At 43.7% G+C, this 20227-nt stretch overlaps 1 protein-coding gene across 2 annotated transcripts in view; it reads right to left on the reverse strand.

The window, feature by feature from the left end:
* The window catches only part of GRM4 (glutamate metabotropic receptor 4), a 326723-nt gene that overhangs the window by 272152 nt on the left and 34344 nt on the right, over window positions 1-20227 (reverse strand). For both annotated transcript variants that reach the window (XM_072641785.1, XM_072641786.1), the window contains exon 2: window positions 18924-19901. In XM_072641785.1, the coding sequence (XP_072497886.1) occupies window positions 18924-19448 (525 nt within the window). In that variant the 5' untranslated portion in view covers window positions 19449-19901. The remainder of the gene's footprint in view (window positions 1-18923; window positions 19902-20227) is intronic.

Here is a 20227-nt window from a genome sequence, read left to right on the forward strand (position 1 = left end):
CTTTGAACTTCCTTTATATACTAATCATGTATCTCTTTTTATTTATTATAATTTTATTATAGTTTGTTATGTATTTTTATTTATATATACATATTCTGTATGTTATAGGATTCCAGCTCTTTAGCTTGAGGAGACCTTGGTAGTAGTCATCTAGTCCAATCTCTTCATTTTACAAATTAGGAAACTGAGGTCTAAGGAGACTAAGTGACTTGCCCAAGATCACACAGGCAGTAAATTCCAGAGCTGAGATTCAGTGTTCATTCTCTTTTATTCTGTTCACTGCCTCCCATGCATATTCCCTGTGAGTTCCTTGAAAGGGAGCGCTATTTGACTTTTTGCATGCCCAACACCTTTATAGCTTCATAAATGCTTGTTGATTAATTATCATGTCTAGTTATCAATGTATATACATGGTGAACTCTAAAATTTATTTCCTTTCATATTGAATAGGCTATATGGGAAGGTTTACTGAAAACCAAGAGACATGGGGAACCTAAAAAAGGATGCTGGACTTGGATTCAGGAGATCTGGGTTCAAATTCAGTTTCTAATTCCAGCGGTGTGAACATGAGCAAATCAAGTCACTTAATTTCTTTGAACCTCCGTGTCCACATCTATAAAATGGAGATGAGGGGCAGCTAGGAGGTATAGATAATAGAGCACTGGCTCTGAAGTCAGGGGGACCTGAGTTCAAATCCAGATTCAGACAGTTGACACTTATTAGCTGTGTCACCTTGGGCAAGTCACTTAACCTTGCCTTCCCCCCCTCCAAAAAAAAAAAAACGAAGGTGATAATACCTGTAGTGAGCACCTCGTAAGGACTGAGGATGAAAGGAAATGAGGTGTATAAAGTCTTACAAAAAAAGTCAGTCATCATTATTCCAAATGAAGAAAGTGAAGCCCATAGAGGTTTAGTGATGAGTGACTTGCCCAAAGTCACACAGGTAATAAGTTGCAATTCACAGAGAAATCATCAGCTTTAGAGCTGGAAGAGAACTTGGAGGGCATCTGCTTTGACCCCCTCCATTCACAGTGGAGGAAACAGAAACCCAGTCAGGTTAAATGACTTATTCACTCGAAGAGCACTTGGCAGAGCTCCAGTTCGAGCACGTCTTCCAATTGCAAATCCAGTGATTTTTACCACATCCCACTGTCTCCTGTCTGCTCTGGGGCCCCCTGTGTTTGCCCAGAGCTCATTTTAATGGCTTCCAAGAGATCGTTACAGATTGCTTTTTAATCCAAGTATTTAAAACCTCTTTCCTATTCCAGAAGGAGAATATGGAAAAGGAAGGAAGAAGAGGTGGGGGGTGGGAGGAACAGTAATTAATCAAAGTCCCCATTTCACAGATGAGAATCTAAATTCCAGAAATTACTCTGCAGAGGAGAGAGGAAGGATAGATTCCAGAACCCAAAAGCTGGCTCCATAGAGAATGTAGCCTCTAGGCTCTGTATTCCCCAGGGAACCCATAACCATCTTTTCTCCAAAACAGTATTTTCAGCATCCCTCCCCAGAGACTAAAGGAGGGTGAAAGAGTTGGCCCTAGCCCATCCAGGTGCTCTGGCCCCAGAAGCAGGCCCAGCCTTCTAATGAAGGGCCCTCTGGGGTCTCTCCAGAGGCTGCCAAATGCCTCTGCTCCCTTCTTTCCCTTTCAGCTACAAGATAATTAGCCTCTATTTGCCAAGCTTGAAACACCCTGTGTGTCTGCTTCTGAATTCCCCTTCCGCTTTCATTTCACTCAATTGCTTCTTAGACCAATTTTCCTATCTTCAGAGAGAGAGAAAGTTGGCAATCCCCCAGGCCAACCCAGGGCGCAACACCCCAAGGCATGTGTCTTGGGAAGGGAGGAGGGAAAAGGAAGAACCTATACTGAAAAGCAAGAACGTATACTGAAAAGCACAGCTAGAATGTACCTAATGCACTCAATTCAATGAACATCTCTTAAGCACCTGTTACATAAAAGGCCTAGTGCTAGGCTCTGAGGATACAGAGACCAAAAAGAAATATTTCCTGCCCTGAAAGAGCTTATGTTCTACTCTAGCAGAGGTCCACAAGCAATTTGGACAAAAGAAATTTCAAGAGGAAGAGCGTCCTCTTAACCCTCTATAGTATTTCATTCAGTGATCTCAACAGCTCCCATGAATTCAATTATCATTCTATACTGATTATTCTCAAACCTACTTCTCTATCCTTAACATCTCTCCTGATCTCCAGGTTTACATCTCCAGCTACCTAAGGATATCTCATAGATTATCAACAAATTCAAAACTGAATTCATTATCTTGCCCCAAAACCTTCCCTCTTTCTGAACTTCCTTATTACTGCCAAGGGCACCACCCTCATGGACTCCCAGTCACCCTGGACTCCCAAACTCATTGTCATCCTTGACTCCCCACTCTCCCATACCCCATACCTGATCTGTTACCAAGTCCTGTCAATTTTCCCTCATTTCTCATCATCAAACATCTCTCGTACATGACCCCTTCTGTCCTCTGTCACTGTCACCATCCTGCTCAAGCCGTTTATCATCTTCTTGTTATTCAGTCATGTTCAATTCTTCATGATCCCATGGACCACAGCATGCCAGGTTCTTCTATCCTCCACTACTTCTCAAAGTCTGTCCAAGTTCATGTTTGTTGTCTCCATGCTTATCATCTTACATCTGCACTGTTGCAGTAGCATGATGGTTGGTCTCCTGGTCTCCCCATTCCAGTCCATCCTCAACTCAGGGGTCAAAGCAATCTTCTTAAAGCACAGTTGTGATCATGTCATTTCACTACTCAACGAAATCCAGTGACTGCCTATTACCTCCAGGATCAAATATAAACTCTTCTATTTGACTTTCAAAGCTCTTCATAATTTGGCCCCCTCCTCCTTTCAGTCTTCCTACACCTAACATACACTTTTCTATACCACACATACTCTGTGGTCCAGCATCACTGGCCTCCTTGCTGTTCCTAAGGACAAGACATTTCATCTCTGAATCCAGATGTTTTCACTGGTTGTTCCCCATCCCTGGAATTTTCTCCCTCCTCATCTCCATCTCCTGGCTCCTCTGATTTCCTTCAAGTCCCAGTTAAAGTCCCACCTGCTACAAGAACACTTTCCCAATCTAATGCCTTTCCTCTGTTTATTATCTCCAACCTATCCTATAGATCAAGTATCCAAAAATCCTTAGTCTTAACTGCAAAAATGCACTAAGATATTTTGAGTGTGAGGAAAATACATTATCGCTTTTTTATATCATTTGAACCCAGCTTTGTGTGGGTTAAAAACTGTCTAGCTAAAAACCATAGGTCATGCTGATCTCAGAGACTCTGCAGGGAAGCCAGAGGGCTTGTTCTGAGTCCACTCAAAACTCAAGTGGATTCAAAAAGCTTGTGTTTTGGGTCCACCCAACAGCTTTAGCTTTCTCCAAATTTTATTGAATGCTTATACTTACCTGCTGATATATACATATATATATATACACATATATACATGTTATATATATGCATATATATGTATGTATATATATGTGTGTGTGTGTATTATGTGTGTATATACATATACATATATACATTATATAAAACATTCCAAGCAACCTTCTTCTATGTGCTGGCCACTCAGCTGCTTGTCCTTACACCCTTGTTTGAATTTCAGACAATGTAAACCTCGCAGAGAGGCTTGTACTCCATATAATGTAAACCTCTCCTCAAGAGGGGAGCTACATTTTTTCCAGCTCTCCCCTCTGCCAAATCAACTTAACAAAATCTTTCTAAAATCTTTTCAGGTTTTTGGTGTTTGTTCTCAACCTACATGAAACATCCCGTATATCTTGTCAATGCATTGCTGTTTATATGTTGTCTCCTCCAATTAAACTGGAGGCTCTTTGTGAGCAGGGACTGTCTTTTGCCTTTCTTTGTATTCTCAGCACTTAGGACAGTACCTGGCTTATAGCAGGTGCTTAATAGATGCTTATTGACTGACTGCCTGACTAAAAACTGCAGGGATCAGGAAAGGCCTTCTGTAGGAAATGGACTGGGCTTTGAAGGAAGCTAGGGATTCTATCAATCCCAGGTGAGGAGACAATACATTCTAGACATGAGAAACTACTAAGACCAAAGTATGGAAGTAGGAAATAGGATGTTCTGTATGGAGAACAACTCCAGAGAAGGAAAGGTACACACTAAAATAAAGTATTACTAGTAGAGCCTAGACTACAACGAAGATCTTACTGGATTTGGAATAATAGGATCATGTACTTTATAGTTACAGGGGTCCTTAGAAACCATCTAGTCTGACCTCCTCATTTTTAGATGAGGAGATAGAAGACCCACTCTGTTACATGTGTGATCTTGAGGAAGTCAATTCACCAAATTCGAGTTTCAGTTTACTCCTCTGTGACATGAAGGGGTGTCAGTAACTGGGCCTGGAGCAAATTCATTGGCGGGGGGGTGTTTCCAGTGACATAAAGGACAGACGCATTTTAGAAGCCATTTCAATGGGTTCAGAGTGTCTAGTCCTCTCTCCATAAGATTGAGGAACATTCAGGACCCTGGAGAGGGATGCCTCAGTAATAGGACCCTGGGCATAATGACCCACTTGCCATTCGAGAACTAGAAAGCAAGGCATGTAGGGATGAAATAGGTGTCAGCAATCTGGGTAAAGCCCTGTTCAGTCCATGTTAGTTACAGCTCTGCTTTAAGAGAAACCTGAAAAGCTCTAAATCCCATGATCATCCCCAGTTCAGATCTCTTTCTAAAGAACCATGGCTTCTTCCCCTCTGCCCTCTGAGTTATTCCAGGGTCTATTCATTCTCATTCCCTATTCCACATATTCCCTTGCTCCAGTTTATGAACCCTCCTCATGGAAGTTGCCTCTTTGAAATTCTTCTTTGCCAAAGCAATTGGCTCCTAGGCTCTCATGTATGGGGCGTCTGGGACTGAGGAGGGGGAAAGAAGTTATAATAGTAGAAGATATAAACCATTCTGGTCTGGAGTAAGGCAGATCTAAGTCTCGAACCCCTCCTAGGCAAAACTGATCTGAGTTGCTTGGTAGTCTTGACCCAGAGTCTGCCCCTTCCCTCTCTTGTCAAGGAACCAGGGCTCATATTCCCTTTTCAGTCTTTTCTCTACATTAATCAAAATCTACTCTCAGGAAAGGAGAATATTAGGCTAAGGACCTGGGAGGGCACAAAATCACTTCCCTCTCTCAGCTTCAGTTTCTTCCTTTATGAAATGAGAACAAGCAAGAGAATATGGAAAGCACAGTGAAAAGAGGGCTGGATTTAGAGTCAAAGCACCAGGGTTCAAATCCTGCCATAGTCACTTACTACTTGGGTGATTTGGGGCAAGTCCTTTCCCCTCTTTCAGACTGGGTTTTCTCCCCTATAAAATAAGGAGGTTGGAGTAGATAACCTCTGAGATCCCTCCCAGCTATAAATGTGGTAGTAAGTAAGGTCTCTTTCCAATTCTGACATTCTATTCCATGTTCCCATAAACTCAGTCACACTAAAGGGAAATCACTGATAACACTAGAAAATATCACCTCTCCTAGGGAGACTTGAATTTTTATAGGATTCAAAGCCTTCTTCCAAAGGCATTCTAGACACGAGTGAAGCAAGTGATAAAGATATTTCTTTGGGGGAGAGGAAGAAGCTTTCTCTGTGCCCTTGAAACCCCACTCCTAGATGTCATTAAATACTTCCCTAACCAGGAAGATGACAAAAGGCTCAGAAAACCCAGGCTGAAATGGAACAAACTGCCTCCCCAGCTCAGAGGTGTAATGCATAGAGATCTAGGTCTGGAATCAAGAAGACTTGAGTTCAAATCTGACCTGAATCACTTCCTAGCTATATGACCCTTGACAAATGACTCAACTTCTGTTTGCCTCAATTTTGTCAGTAAAATGCAGGTGGTAATAATAGCACTTATCTTTTTGGGGTTTTGTATCAAATGAGATAAAATTTGTTTTAAAAAAGCATCTGACACATAGTAGGCACTTAATAAATTGTTCCCTCTTCTTCTTACTCCCTTTCCTCTTGTCAGATTTCTTCCAGAATAGGGATCTGAGGATGTGTTAGCTATAAACATTCTATGCAACTATCCTTAGCCCTACCAGGGCTGCATCAACAATACCAGCAATATCACTCTCCAATCTCTAAATCCAATGCCTCCTCAACCCTTGTCAAACGTCTGGCTAAATTACTCAACAGACTCACATGTGATGGTCAGGAGTCGGAAGATCTCAGGTTCTAACTCACTGTGTTGCCGTGGAAAAATAATTTCCCTTCTCTGAAAACTCAATTCCATAGAACTGCAGTATCACAAGAGTTGAAAGACCTCTCAGAGCCCATCTAGTCCTCATGATGTAGTGGGGGAAATGGTAGATTTGGAGTCAAGGGACCCGGATTTGAGTGCTGACTGTCACTTACTACATGTATAACCTTGGATCTTCTCTGTAATTCAGTTTCCTTATCTGTATAATGAGGGGTTTGGACTAAATGACCTCTAAAGTACTTTCTCACTCGATAGCTATAATCTTGCCACCTTCCTTCATTCCAAAGAGGCCATCCCCTCAATAGCCTCCCTGACTAGCTATCCACACTGGCTTGAAAACCAGAACTCCACTGGTTCCTAAGACAACCTTCTGGAGAGCTCTAATCATCAGCAAGTTTTCCCACCTTATAACAAGCTCAAACCTGCCTCTGCAACTCCCACCTATTACTCCCCATTCTGCCATCTGAGACCAAGCTTAATCCCTCTTTCACATGACAGCCCTTCAAATACTTTCCTCCTCAGTCAAACAGAGAGAATGCCCATGTTTCTGTGAGGATTGAATGCAATGATTCAAGTGAAAGCACTTTGAAAAGTACGCAGCACTACACAAATGGGAAGTATAATTTATTATTGTCATCAAGTCAACAAATATTCACGGAGTGTCTATGGTTTGCGTTGTGTGTCAGGCGCCGTGGGATATTCGAGAGACATGTTAGACAGTTCCCTACAGGAGTCCATCCACATCCACACACTTAAATTCAGTCGTAGCACACAGGCATTCAGAACCGTAAAGAACTTTAAGAGGTCATCTCGACTGACCCTTCATTTTAACTGAGGGGGTCCACAGTGGGTAAATGACTCACTCACGGCCACACGCAGTGTATTAGGGGTGGAGCCAGGATAAGAACCAGGTCTCCTGACTCCTCATCCATAATTCTTTTCACTGGACCATGAGGTTGAACTTGGAAGACCATACGTATGTGAATGGGGGAAGGCACTGTCATTTTGGGAGCAATATCACACATAAAGAAATAACTGAGTCAGTGGTGTTTAGTAGGAAAAAAGCTAGAATCCCATCATTTTCTAAGTCTTGTGAACAAGCAGTGTAGTGTGTGTTGGAAAGAGCCCTGATTCCAGAGTCAGAGGTCCTGAGTTCAGATCGCACCTTTAATATTTACTATCTATGTGAACTTGGGAAGGTTATTTCATCTCCCCAGGAAAGAGATAAAATGAGGGAGTGGGATTAACCTTTAAATTCCCTGCCAGCTCTCCTCTGACCCTTGGGTCATACATAACCTTTCTAAGACTTAGCTTTGTCATCTGTGCAATAGGGATCCAGAATTCCCACCCAAGTTCCTACCCCCCTCCCATCAGGACTGTGTTGAGAACTAAATGAGATCTTAGATGGGGAAATGATTTGCAAAGCTGCCAAGGACTCCATAAATGTAAGTTATTATTACTGACAATACAAGACGATACATGATAAGTTACTATTGTTGCATATTATAATGAATGGGTCTCGCTGCCAACAGCATCTCCTGAAGCAGGGATCCAGCTTCCTGGATGAAGTCAACATCACTTGGCTTCCCTTAGAGTCTCTTCCTTTGTTCCAGACTCCTCCATCATCCCCCTTCACTCCTCTCTCCTCCTTTCTCACTCATTCCCCTGCTCCTCTCTGTTTAGACACATTGGCTGTCTATCAGTTAAGCAAAGATCACTTGCACAGTTGAAATGTTGTAATCTAGAATCTTGAGACCAAGAGGACAACTCTAGAACTCTAACCCATTTTTGTGTCATGAATTCTTTTGGTTAGCCTGGTAAAATCTATGAACTCCTCAGTAGAATGTTTTTAAATGGCATAAAATGAAATACACAGAATTCCAAATTAAACTAAATCTATTTAAATCAAGATGTACTTTTTTTATCCAGGTTCATGGATTCCCTAAAATCTATCCACAGTCTCCTTGAGGGTCTGTGAACCCCAAGTCAAGAATCCTTGCACTAGACAGACCCAGCCAACACTCTGACATATGCAGCTTCTCAGGCTGGAGAAAAAGGCAAAAGCCAGAATAGCAGAGGGCAGCTGAAACTTCTGGTTGAGAAAAAAAAAAAAGTCCTCAAAGTCAAGGCAAAATTATGATATTAGCTAAGTATCTTTCCTGATCCTTGAGCCCCACAGTTCTATACCTTCTCTTCTCCTCTGGGGTTTGTCCACCTTCTCACCACCTGCTCTCCCCAGGATTACAGAATGTGGAATAGAAAGAAACCTTAGAAATCATCTCATCTTAGAAATCACTCCTTCATTTTACAAAGAAGGAAAGTGAGGCACAGAAATAGGAAGGGACCCTCATAAGGTTACATTGGTATTTAGTGAAGAATTAGATAAAACCAAATAATCTCTAGGGTCTTTTCCATTTCTGATGTTCTTTGAATCCATGGCATGTGAAAGCTTCTCCCCAAAGGTAGCAAGATGGTCTATCTAGGGCATTACAATCTGAACATAATGCAACAAAGGTCACTTATGCCTCCCTGAGTTTGGACAGTGGCATATCTTGGATCCTCCAGAGTCCTGTATTGAGCCATTTCCCAGGATCACGTACATTAGGGAACAAGGCACCCTGAAGGAGAGACAGGAAATGGCAAATGCCAACCAAGTCAAATCATTTACCTGCCCTCAGACCCCATGGAGACAGTCCAGGACCCTGAATCCTAGGAACTCTGGGTACAAAGGACCCCTACTCCTTCCCCAGACCACTGGTCCTGCTTCTAGCCCAGACCTTACAATCATCTCTGTAAAGTTTGGAGTCAGTCAAAAAGCCACACCATCAGACCACCAATGGGCAAGCAGACCAAGAGTCCTGGGAATAGTAGCAACCCCCAACCACACGTCCTGCTTCCAGCCCAGCCTCCACAGCCATCCTAGAGGGGAGCAGCCCCTGGTGAGAGGTGTCCTCACCCGTTTCTGCAGGTGCTGCAGCTAAGGCTTCTGAATTCCCAGAAAAGAAAGATCTTGACACCAAAGTCCTTGGCACAGTTAAATGGTACATCAGAAAATGATATGATTTTATCAGTGAAAAAGACATTAAAGAAGACACATTACCACCTGCTTTGGCGCTGTACCCTAAGGACAATGGAGCCTTTCTATCTGACTTACAGCTGAAACCTCCTAAATGTATTTTACAATGTGAGCTCATTGAAAACAGAGACTGTCTTATTTTTCTATTTGTATCCCAAGCACTTAGTGAAGTGTTTCTCATGTAGCAAGTATTTCGTAAATGGTTTTCTATTCATTGTTCAGGGGGAAGATGATGAAACAGCAGAATGAGAATCAGGGGATTTGGGTCTTGGCTCTGCCATCAACTTTGCCCTTTCTGGGTCTCAGGCTCCTCATTTTAGGAGTCTATAAGTTAAGACAGTTTCTCCTAGGAGGCAGGGCTGAGGTCTTCTCAATGATCCACCCAAGCAGAAGGAACTTGTTGCTACTGGTCATTCAGTCATTTATTCATGTCATGACCCCATAGAGTTTTCTTAGCAAAGATACTGGAGAGCTTTGTCATTTCCCTTACCAGGGATTTAAGGCAAACAGAGGTTAAATGACTTGCCCAGGGTCACATAGTTAAGTAAGTGTCTGAGGCCAAATTTGAATTCAAGTCTTCCTGACTCTAGGCCCGGCACTCTATCCACTAAGCCATCTAGCTGTCTCCAGATGTCAGAGAGCACAAAATCCAGGCTGCTTAGAAGTTTCTCTCACAGGGAAGACACTGTGGCCCAAAGCACAGAGTAACTTGCCAAGACCCACTCAGCTCATGGCGGAGCCTGTCAAAACCAGGCCTGCTAGGTAAGAGGCTACAAGTCTGGAGAAAGGAGCGGTACTTTACTCACAGCTATGGCAGGAAGATGCTACCAGAGTCAACCTGAGGAAAAAGCATAAGACTGGTGTCACAAGAGAGAGGTATGGAATCTTCAGTATCTACTTGCTAGCCGTGGACCCAGAAAAAATTTGGTCCATTTCTTTTGGCCTTGGTTTTCCCATCTTGAAAATGTGAGAGTTCTTCTCTATCTAAACCCTATAATCTTTTTCAAGATACCTCAAAGGTTCTATGACATACTACTTTAACATGTGAAGCCTCCCAGACTATATAACTTCCTTGAGAGCAAGATCCCATCTCATTCATCTTTCTCTTCCCCTCTCAGGTCTACCACTAGTACAGATATAAAAGTCCTTATCAGGAGTTCTTAACCTGAAGTCTGTGGGTTTTTTTTAATATTTTGATAACTATTTCAATGTAACCAACTTCCTTATAACCCTATTTGTATTATTTAATACAGTTAAAAATATTATTCTAAGAAAGGGTTCACAGGCTTCACCAGACTTCCAAAGGGACCTATGACACACACAAAAACCGTTGAGCATACCAGCTTTTGATGGACATGGCCTATAGGTGTCCCACACATAGTAGGTGCTTGACAAATGTTTGTTGATCTGAAGTAGTTGATCTGAATGAAGTTGATTGAGTAGGAAGGAAGAAAACAGCTATTTATTATTTACTATGTGTCAGGCAGGGGCTGCTAGGTGGTGCATTGGGCCTAGAGCCAGGAAGATCTGAGTGCAGATCAGGCCACAGATACTTCCTAGCTGTGTGAACCTGGGCAAGTCACTTAACCCTGTTGGCCTCAGTTTCCTTATCTGTAAAATGAACTAGAGAAGGAAATGGCAAACCACTCCTGTATCTTTGCCAAGAAAACCCTAAATGGGGTCATGAAGAGGTAAACACGACTGAAAAACAACTGAACATTCAGTCCAAGTAAGCTTGGACACACTCCTGGTTTAGCTCAACTTTAGGTGGCACCTGAGGATTCACAAAGTATATTCCTCAAAACAACTCCATTGTGCTGATAGTATAGGTATGATTATTATTTTGCCACCCTCTCCCTTTTTTAACAGAAGAGGAAACTGAGACTCAGAAATATTAAGTGATTTAGCCAAGGTCAGACAGCTAGTCAAGTGTCAAGAGGCAGCATTTGAACTCAGGTCCTCTAATCCACCACTCTTTGCAGGGTACCATTCTTTAAAATTGGGGAGGGGAGGACTGCACCATATGGTTTCTTAGGTTCCCTCCAGTTCTATGTTCCATTGCAGAATCACCATAATTAAAAGGAAAGAACACTAAATTTAGAACTGAGAGACCTAGATTTAAATCTCAACTCTGCAACTAGGTGCCAAGTAGAGCGATCTCCTTGGGTTTCAATTTGTTAATGTTGTCGTGGTAGTGGTGTCATTTCAGCCATGCCTGACCCTTCGTTTCTTGGCAAAGATACTGGAGTAGTTTGCCATTTCCTTCTCCAGCTTATTTCACAGAAGAGGAAACTGAGGCAAACGAGGTTAAGTGACTTGTCCAGGGTCACCCAGCTAGTAAGCCTGGATTTGAACTCATCCTTCCGACTCCAGACCCAATGTGCTCTATCCATTGCACACCTAAGTGCCCAGGCTTCAGTTTACCCACCCAGAAAATGAAGAGGGTTGGACTAGCTGACCTTTAAAGTCTTACCCAGCTCTAAATTCTATGATCCCTGTTGCTTTTTAAGCAGCCCTCTGAGGCATTTGTACAAAGCAAGTTAAACATGCCCACAGACACTATAGTCTGTGGATGAGCTCCACTGGGAGAAAGGTTACCTGTATCCGAGAAGTTCATGTCAGGCCTCTCACATTTAATTTATTTATTCTGACTGGACCTGTGATTGAGGTGCTGTAGAGAACTCCCAGAAAGGAAGGTCCTATTCTCCATGCAACTTGGCACCTTCCCCACACCTTATAACCTTCCAGAGCATCAAGCATGCAGCCCTTATATGGTCTGTAACACTCCTAAGTAAGGCCAGAACAGGATTAAAAATGTCATTGGGAAATATTAACAAAATAAATAAAAATATAATAAAATACATAAAGTTAATGTGTGGTTTTCTAAGTCAAAATGTGCCCTAAGAGACCCTTTTATGTCTAGTTTACTGGCCCCATTTCTAAGACTGACACACAGCCCACAACACTGACAGGTTAAGTGATTCTACAGCCAGCCAGGTTAGATCTGAACCCAGATCTTCCTGACTTAGAGGCCAACTCTCTATCCATTTTGCCATGCTGCTTCTTTCCTGGTCCTAATTATTTTAAAAGCTCTAGAGACGAAATTACACCCCTACCCCCACCACGCCACCTCTCACTCCTTTCCTTTCTAGCCAGGACTTCTGAAACCCTTCTAAGCAAAGCTAAGGCCTGCCCCAGCCCTCCTAGACCAGCCTTCCAGGCCTCCCTGCCTCCAAAACAGGCTTCCTGGAAGGAAAGAAACTACTAAAAATAGTATGTTATGCCTCTGGTCCTCACCAGAGGCCCATCAATGATCCCAGAGTGGGAAAGATCCTCTCCCTCCTCCCCCTGCCATGATCCCCCTCTCAGGGTACTTTCCAGACAAATCAAATGAGCTCTGAAATTAAACCATTAGACACATTCCTCATCAAAGCTCCATCAAGGTGCCTCATTGATTTCCCAATCCACCCCCCTTTCCAAGCACACACTCCCCTATTCCTTCCCCACCTGATCCCTTGTTGAAGTTCAATCTTTTTTGCCTCTCTAAATGGCTTTTCAGTTTCTCGCCTGGCCTCTCATTTCTACTATTTTAATTATTGAATAGCCCTCACAATGCTCGCCTGGAACATTAGTGCTTTTAAAAGGGACTCTGGGAGCTCAGACCATCAGCTATCCATCTCTCTCCCCCATTGTCCCACCTCTCTCTCTCTCTCTCTCTCTCTCTCTCTCTCTCTCTCTCTCTCTCTCTCTCTCTCTCTCTTGTCTCTCTCTCTCTCTCTCTTTCTGTCTTTCTCTGTCTCTGTCTCTCTGTCTCTCTCTGTCTCTGTCTCTCTCTCTGTCTCTCTCTCTTCTTTAAAGCTGAAAGGGCCCTTAGAGGTCATCTAGTCTAGTGCCTTCATTTTATAGATAAGAAAACTAAGGTTCAGAGAGGTTAAGGGACTTGTCCAGGGCCACACAGCTACTACGTCCCTGAGGCCATATTCAAACCCAAGTCTTCCTGACTCCAGGTCCAACATTCTAACCACTGGTACTGCCTCTCACCCTTCATCCTCTTAGAATCCTCCCTGTCTCATCCTTCTCCAATACCCTCCCCATCTTTCCTGTCCTCTTCCTTCTCCTTCTCATCTCCCCCTTTTTATTCATCTGCCTATACTTATCCCTTACTCTTTGACATTCCCCTCATCTTTGCTCTTCTCTGGCTTGCTTGTTGGTGAGCCCTGGATGATGGCGGGGGGGGGGGGGGGGGGGGGTTGGCTCTCTCAAAACTCTAATTTTATTCTGTGGCAAGAAGAGACATGGAAAGAATAAAGGTAAAACTTTAGGCTTGGCCAGATGAGGAAGAGAAAGGCCGAATCAGGGCCTCCAGCACCTGCTGCGGGTTCTCACCTATGTTACTGATAAGCTGCAAAGAGAATTTGTTTCCTAGACTAGCCTACTGCCCCGTCAATTAAAAATAAGGGCCAGAGACTCTAATTCCCCTCTCCCCCTCAAAAAAACCAGCCCTTGATTCTCCCCAGAACAGGTGGAAACAATACATCTCTTAGCTAAAGGCCATTTGACACAGAAAAAGAACTAAACTTTGTGTCACCGGACCTGAGCTCAAATTTCAGGTCTGCTCTTACTGCCAGTGTGACCTTGGGTACCTCCCCTGTAAAATCACAATGCCCAGTACATAATAGGTACTTGACAAATGTTTATTGGGGGTTTTTTGTGGTGGTAAAGAATTGGACATTGAGTCTGAGGGGGAGAAGGAAGGAGGAAGGAAGGGAGGGAGGGAGAGAATTTGGAACTCAAACTTTTTTTAAATGAATGCTAAAAGTTGTCTTTCCATGTAATTGGAAAAAATAAAATACTATTTTGTTAAAAATTGGACATTGAGAGGATGCTCATCAGTTGAGGCTGAACAAGTTGTGGTATATTATTGTGATGGAGTACTATAAGAAATGATGAGGGGGATGGTTTCAGAAAAATATGGGAAGACCTATATGAGCTAATGCAAAGTGAAGTGACCAGAACCAGAACATTGGACACAGTAGCATCAGTATCGTAATGAGGGTCAACTGGGAAAGACTTAGCTATTCTGATCAATACCATCATCTAAGACAATTCCAGAGGAATCATGATGAAAAATACTAACCACCATCAGAGAGAGAACTGATGAATTCTGAATGCAGATGGAAGCATATTTTTCCTTGAGCTTTTTTGTTTTTTACAACATGGCTAATGTAGAAATGTGTTTTGCATGACTTCACATATATAATGGGTATCATAATGTTTGCCTTCTCAATGGGTGAGGGAAAAGAGAATTTCAAACTCAAAATTTTAAAATAAATAAACCAACCTTGGAGTCAGGAGGACCTGAGTTCAAATTCAGCCTCCGATACTTACTAGTTTGTGATCCTGGGCCAATCACTTAACCCCAATTGCCTCCAAAAATAAATTAAATTAAATTTAAAATGTTTTAAAATGAGGAAGTAAAATTAGGTATTTTCTAAGGTCCAACATGTTCCCTAGGGCAGAAGCTAAGTCTAGGAACATGAGGAACCACTCATGGGGACAGATGTAAGGCGCAGAATAATTGCTGACTTTTTTATGAGGCTGCCTTAGCATTGCAGATAGACTTGGAGCCAAGAAGCCCTGGGTTCAAGGTTTACCTTTGAAACATACTGGCTGTGTGATCCTGCTCAAGTCTCTTAACTCCTCAGTGATCTAAGCAACTCTCTAAGACTATACATTGGAGAAAATGCTTCTCATTTCATTGGTAGAGGAAGTTTTATCATCTGAAAGTTCTCTATACCAGTGAAATCCCAACTTAGTCCCTAAACTAACACTTTGAGGTTTACAAAATACATATTATCTCAATTCACAACACCTCTGTGAGGAAGGTGCTACTATTCTCATCTTACAGATGGAAAAATTGAGGTCAGAGAAGCTACTTTCCCAGGCTCACATAGTTGACAAACAGCCAAGGCATTCAAACTCAAGTCTTCTTCCCTCCAAGTTCAGCACATGGCACTCTAGATCCTCAAGTGCAGCCCTTTGACTGAACCCTTGTACCTTCTTTGAAGAGGTAAGAAGCTCAAAATCCTGAATACACTATCAGACTCAAAACCCTGAATATACTATCAGATTCAGAACCCTGAATATACTACCAGATTCAGTTGATGACTTGGTCAATTTTGTTGAACCTCTTTTTCTCCCTCTATTCTTAAGAGGGGATGGCTCTCTGGGTAAAAGAGTGGAGAGGGATATATCTGGAAATGTAAGTGATGGAAAAATGAAAGATATTAATAAAAAATTTTTAATTAAAAAAGAAGTTTGAGGCCTGAGGTTAGGACAAAGAACCCCTAGGAGACTCTCACACATATAAAACAGCCCCCTGAAGAGATTAGCACTGACATTAACACTCCAGACTTTAAAGACATTAAGGCCATTTGTAAAATGACTAGACTGGCTAGGGGTAGGGTAGGGAACCTGCTGCTTGGAGGTTACATGGCCCTCTAGGTCTTCAAATGCAGCCCTTTGACAAGAATCCAGCTTGGGACCTCGAGGCCACACGTGGTCCAAACTTTGTTGGAATCCATCAAAGGGCCATACAACACAGGATTTCTCAGTGTTTAGAATGCACCAAGTGCTACCCCTTATCAAGCAGTGTAAATCTCCCCTCTATCAAGCCTCAGGCTCATTGAAACCTGAAAATTAAGAGCATTCATCCCATGAGGACCCAGAAGGCATTCACCATGCAGGGAAAGAGCCCTGGATGGAGAGAGTCTCCCTCTCTGTTCAATAAGCTCCAATGGCTCCCTAATACCTCGAAGATCAAATATCAACCTTCTTTTTGGTATTTAACACTCAGCAGAGCCTTGGCCTCTCCTATCATTCCAATCTTTTCATACTATTTTCCCCTCTCCACAGCATAATTCAGCAGTACTAGCCTATTTCCTATAGGACACTCTATTCCTCATTTTCATGCCTTTGACCTGGAGGTTCCCTATGCCTGGAATGTTTTCCCTCCTCACATTTGCTCTCGACATCCCTGTCTTCTTTCAAGACTCAGTTCAAATTCTGCCTTCTTTAACAGACCTTCCCAGTCCCCTCCCCCACCCCCCCAACCGTTTGATAATTTCACCAATTTTTTACTAATTGGTAAAATTAGATAATTTTTATTAATAATTAGGTACCTGCTTCTCTGCCTTCTTTGGCAGTGTGTGTAATTTTGTGTGTGAGAGATAACAGGAGGAACAGAAGGATGGGTCTGTTTGTGGCAGCCTTGGGAGGGAGGGCCCCACCCACACCCTGGCCACCACATCCCCTCCTCCATTCCCCAGGGAAGCAGGTCCAGCCTCCTCTCAGGAGAGAGATGGATTTTCAGGGAAAAGTCAAGACTTTTCAGGGGTCACTCTCTTTCTACTTAGTATCTTCTATTTGCCTATTTTTTAAAGTGCTGTTTCCCTCACTATGATGTAAACTTCTAGTGGGTGGAAACTGTTTTTCTGTTCTTACTTTTCTTTGTATACCCAGGGTTTGGCACCATGATTGATATATAATAAGAGTTTAATAAATCTTTGTGGATTGATTGATTGATTTCTAAAATAAAGACAAAAAATTACTTTCCATAACACAACACATCTAAAAAAACACGAACAGCTTTTTGTAATTCAACCTTGGGCAGGCCAGTCAAATACAAGCCCGCTAACCAGTAGGGCAGCTAGGTGGGGCAGTGGATAGAATGCTAAATTAGGCCTGAAGTCAAGAAGACTCATCCTCCTGAGTTCAAATCTGGCTTCAGACATTTACTAGCTGGGTGACCCTGGGCAAATCACTTAACTCTGTCTGCCTCAGTTTCTTCAACTGTAAAATGAGCTGGAGAAGGAAATGGCAAACCATTCCAGAATCTCTGCCAAGAAAGCCTCAAATAGAGTCATGAAGAGTCGTATACAGCTGACCTACAGCAAAACCATCAGAAGGCCTAGTCCTGGTTCTGCAACTAACTGGACTTCATTTTTTGCCAATTTTAAAATGGGGGAGGGAGGGAACAGGAGTGGGGGGCGGGGTTTGGGGGGAACCACACCTATGACTGGATTGGGTACAGAAGTCCTGATGCAGAATCTCCCTCTATCTATGCTAATTAGCTCTTGTCTTATAGTTCACAATCCTAGAAAACTCAAAGTGAAAAGGCATTGCACAGCCAGGATGCATCGGAAGCAGGACTTGAACTCAGGTCTTGCTGCCTCTGAGGCTCTGTCTTTATACACTAAACCTTAACACCTCTCTCACATTGAAGAGGCTGAAGGAGATAATGGCTGAGGCTCTTTCCAGCTCTCCAATAATGCGATATATGATATGATTGATATGATAGGATATCACATATGAGATAGGATATGTGTCCAGACTCCTTTCTGTCATTCCACACCTCCCTCCCAACCCCCCTCCAAACCAAGTCAAGTCAACAAGCATTTACTCTGGGCCTACAGTGCGCCAGACTTTCTGCAGAAGGTAGGATTTCCTCACTAATTCTTCTGCCCCATAACATTAGCTATGGAAATGGGGTTGGGACAAAGTGCCCATATAAGGACCTCCCCCTCAGGCCTCTTCACTGTCTCTCCACCACCACCGTGGCTCTCAAAGGGCCAATTCTCCTTCTATTTCAGACCAGGCTTCCAGGCTTTCCTGAAAAGTCCTGATCTTTCCCTGAAAAACCATCTGTCTCCTAGGAGGAGGCTGGGTCTGCTTCCCTGGGGAAATGAGGAGGGAACGTGGTGGCCTGGGCCTTGGTGAGGCCCTCCCTCCCAAGGCTGCCACAAACAAACCAATCCTCCTGCTCCTGTTCTCTCTCATATACACAATCACACACACTGCAAAACAAGGCACAGAGAAGCAGGCACATAATTATTGGTAAAATGCTTGTAATGGGTTTTGTTTTTTTTTCTCTCCACCGGGTAGCTTTCTGTAGTTGTAGCAGCTTAGCGAAGCACTTGGCTCCAATTGAATTGCAAATCAGCAGCTCTTGCCCCAGGAAGGAGGAAAGGAAGCAAGAGGAGAGGGGGAGGGGAGAGAAGGGAAGGGAGGAGGAGGATGGGAGACAGGTAAAAAGTGAAGGGAGAAAAGAACAGGGAGGGAGAGAGAAAAAAAGGGGGGAGGGGAGAGGAAGGGAGCAGATAGAAAGGAGGAGGAGGAGAATAGGGCACAGGTAAGGAAATAAAGAATAGGGAGGGAGGAAAGAATAGGGTGGGAGGTGATAATAGATGAAAGAAAAAGAAGGCAAGAGAAGGGACAAGCAGAGCGAAAAAGTAAAGGAGAGGAGAAGGGAAAGAAAAGAAAAGAGGGAGGGAAGGAAGGAACAGAAGGAAGGAGAAAGAAGAGAAAGGCGGAAGGGGAAGAGTAGGGGAAAAGGAAATTAACCAAGAAGGGAAGTGCTGCTCTGTAGCTAGTGACCAGCAATAAAAAATTAAGATCCCTCTTTTTCTACCACACCCTCAATACCGACGGGAGGAAAGCTTCATGTTCTCGCTGGAAACAGGAGGGGAGGAGGAAGAGGAAGAAGCAGTGCAGCCTGTAGTTCCAGGCTCCAACACCAGGGACACACTCACCTTGAAGAGGCGAAGGATGTTGGCCACCATGATGGAAACTGAACTGCCTGAAGCCCCAATGACACCCACCACACGCTCGGGCTTGGTGATGATGGGGGGCCCTCCGTTGACACAGCGCACCTCCGTGCCATCCTTTTCGATCAGCGCCTGGACAAAAGTCAATGACTGCTCTAGAGCATGGGTATCCCTGGAGCATGTGTCCAGGATGCGGGCCCCCAGTGTGATGTTGGGCAACAGGTCAGGGTCATTATTGATCCGGTCAAGTGCAAACAGCATGGCTTCCAGTCGGTGGATGCCCTTCTCTTTCTTAAGCTCTCCACAGGCTTTACCCTCAGAGCCTCTTCCGTGGACTGGGAATAGTCCGCCCAGAGTGATGTCCCCGTCGATCCGGATGGAGTTCATGTGGGGGTGACCCTGGCCTCTGGGTTTGCCCAGGGAAGGGGCTACCCAGAAAAAGCATAAGCTGAGAAACAGCAAGAGAGGCAGCCGCTGTAGGCACCAGTAACCTCTGCTCTTCCTAGTCATCGCCAAAGGACAGCAAGGGAAATAAAGTCCTAGAGACCCATGAACAGCAGGCAGAGACTCCTAGCCCTAGTGAGGTCCTGTAGCCTGAATCAGCATGGGCTTCTGCTCCAGGTTCCCCCAAGGCTCTCACTGGGATCAGCTTAGGAGCAAAGATTTGGGGAGTTCCCATGAGATCCAAGATGCCAGACCATGATGTCTTGTTCTCTTGGACACCAGTAATGCTATCCCAGGGATGAAACTCAGTAGCTCCAGAGGATTCCACAATCCATGCCAGGAAGTAGCAGGAAACAAAGGGATATCGGACAGCAGGTGGTCTAGGTTCCACAGGATTCGCAAGTCCCAATGACTGGTCCTTCAGTTGCTCACTGCCGAGAGAGACATGAAGGCTCTTGGCTTTTCATCATGTGGCATCCAGAAGAAAACTGTTCTGTTCTTTCAACCTTAGAAAGGGAGCTAGTGAGAGGGAAGGAGAGAGAGAGAAAGAGAGAGAGAGAGAGAGAATATCAAACAAGACCCCAAAGACAACATTAACTATTCTGATCTCTCATCAGGCAACCAGAGAGATGAAGATGCCAGAGGTTATCGCCAAAAGCTTTGCAAATCTCCAAAATTTGATTTCCTTCCAGCTACCCTACTCAAGAGAGAGTACAAAATAGAAATCTGGCCCCTTTGGAATAAAACTGAAGCTCTCCTTTCCCTATCTGCAGTCCAGAGCACCCACAAGGGAGATGCCTACATCCCCAGGGTCCAGCATGCCATGACCAAAAACAGCTGTGGGA

The sequence above is a fragment of the Notamacropus eugenii genome, chromosome 2 (genome assembly GCF_028372415.1).
Source record: "Notamacropus eugenii isolate mMacEug1 chromosome 2, mMacEug1.pri_v2, whole genome shotgun sequence".
Lineage (NCBI taxonomy): Eukaryota > Metazoa > Chordata > Mammalia > Diprotodontia > Macropodidae > Notamacropus > Notamacropus eugenii.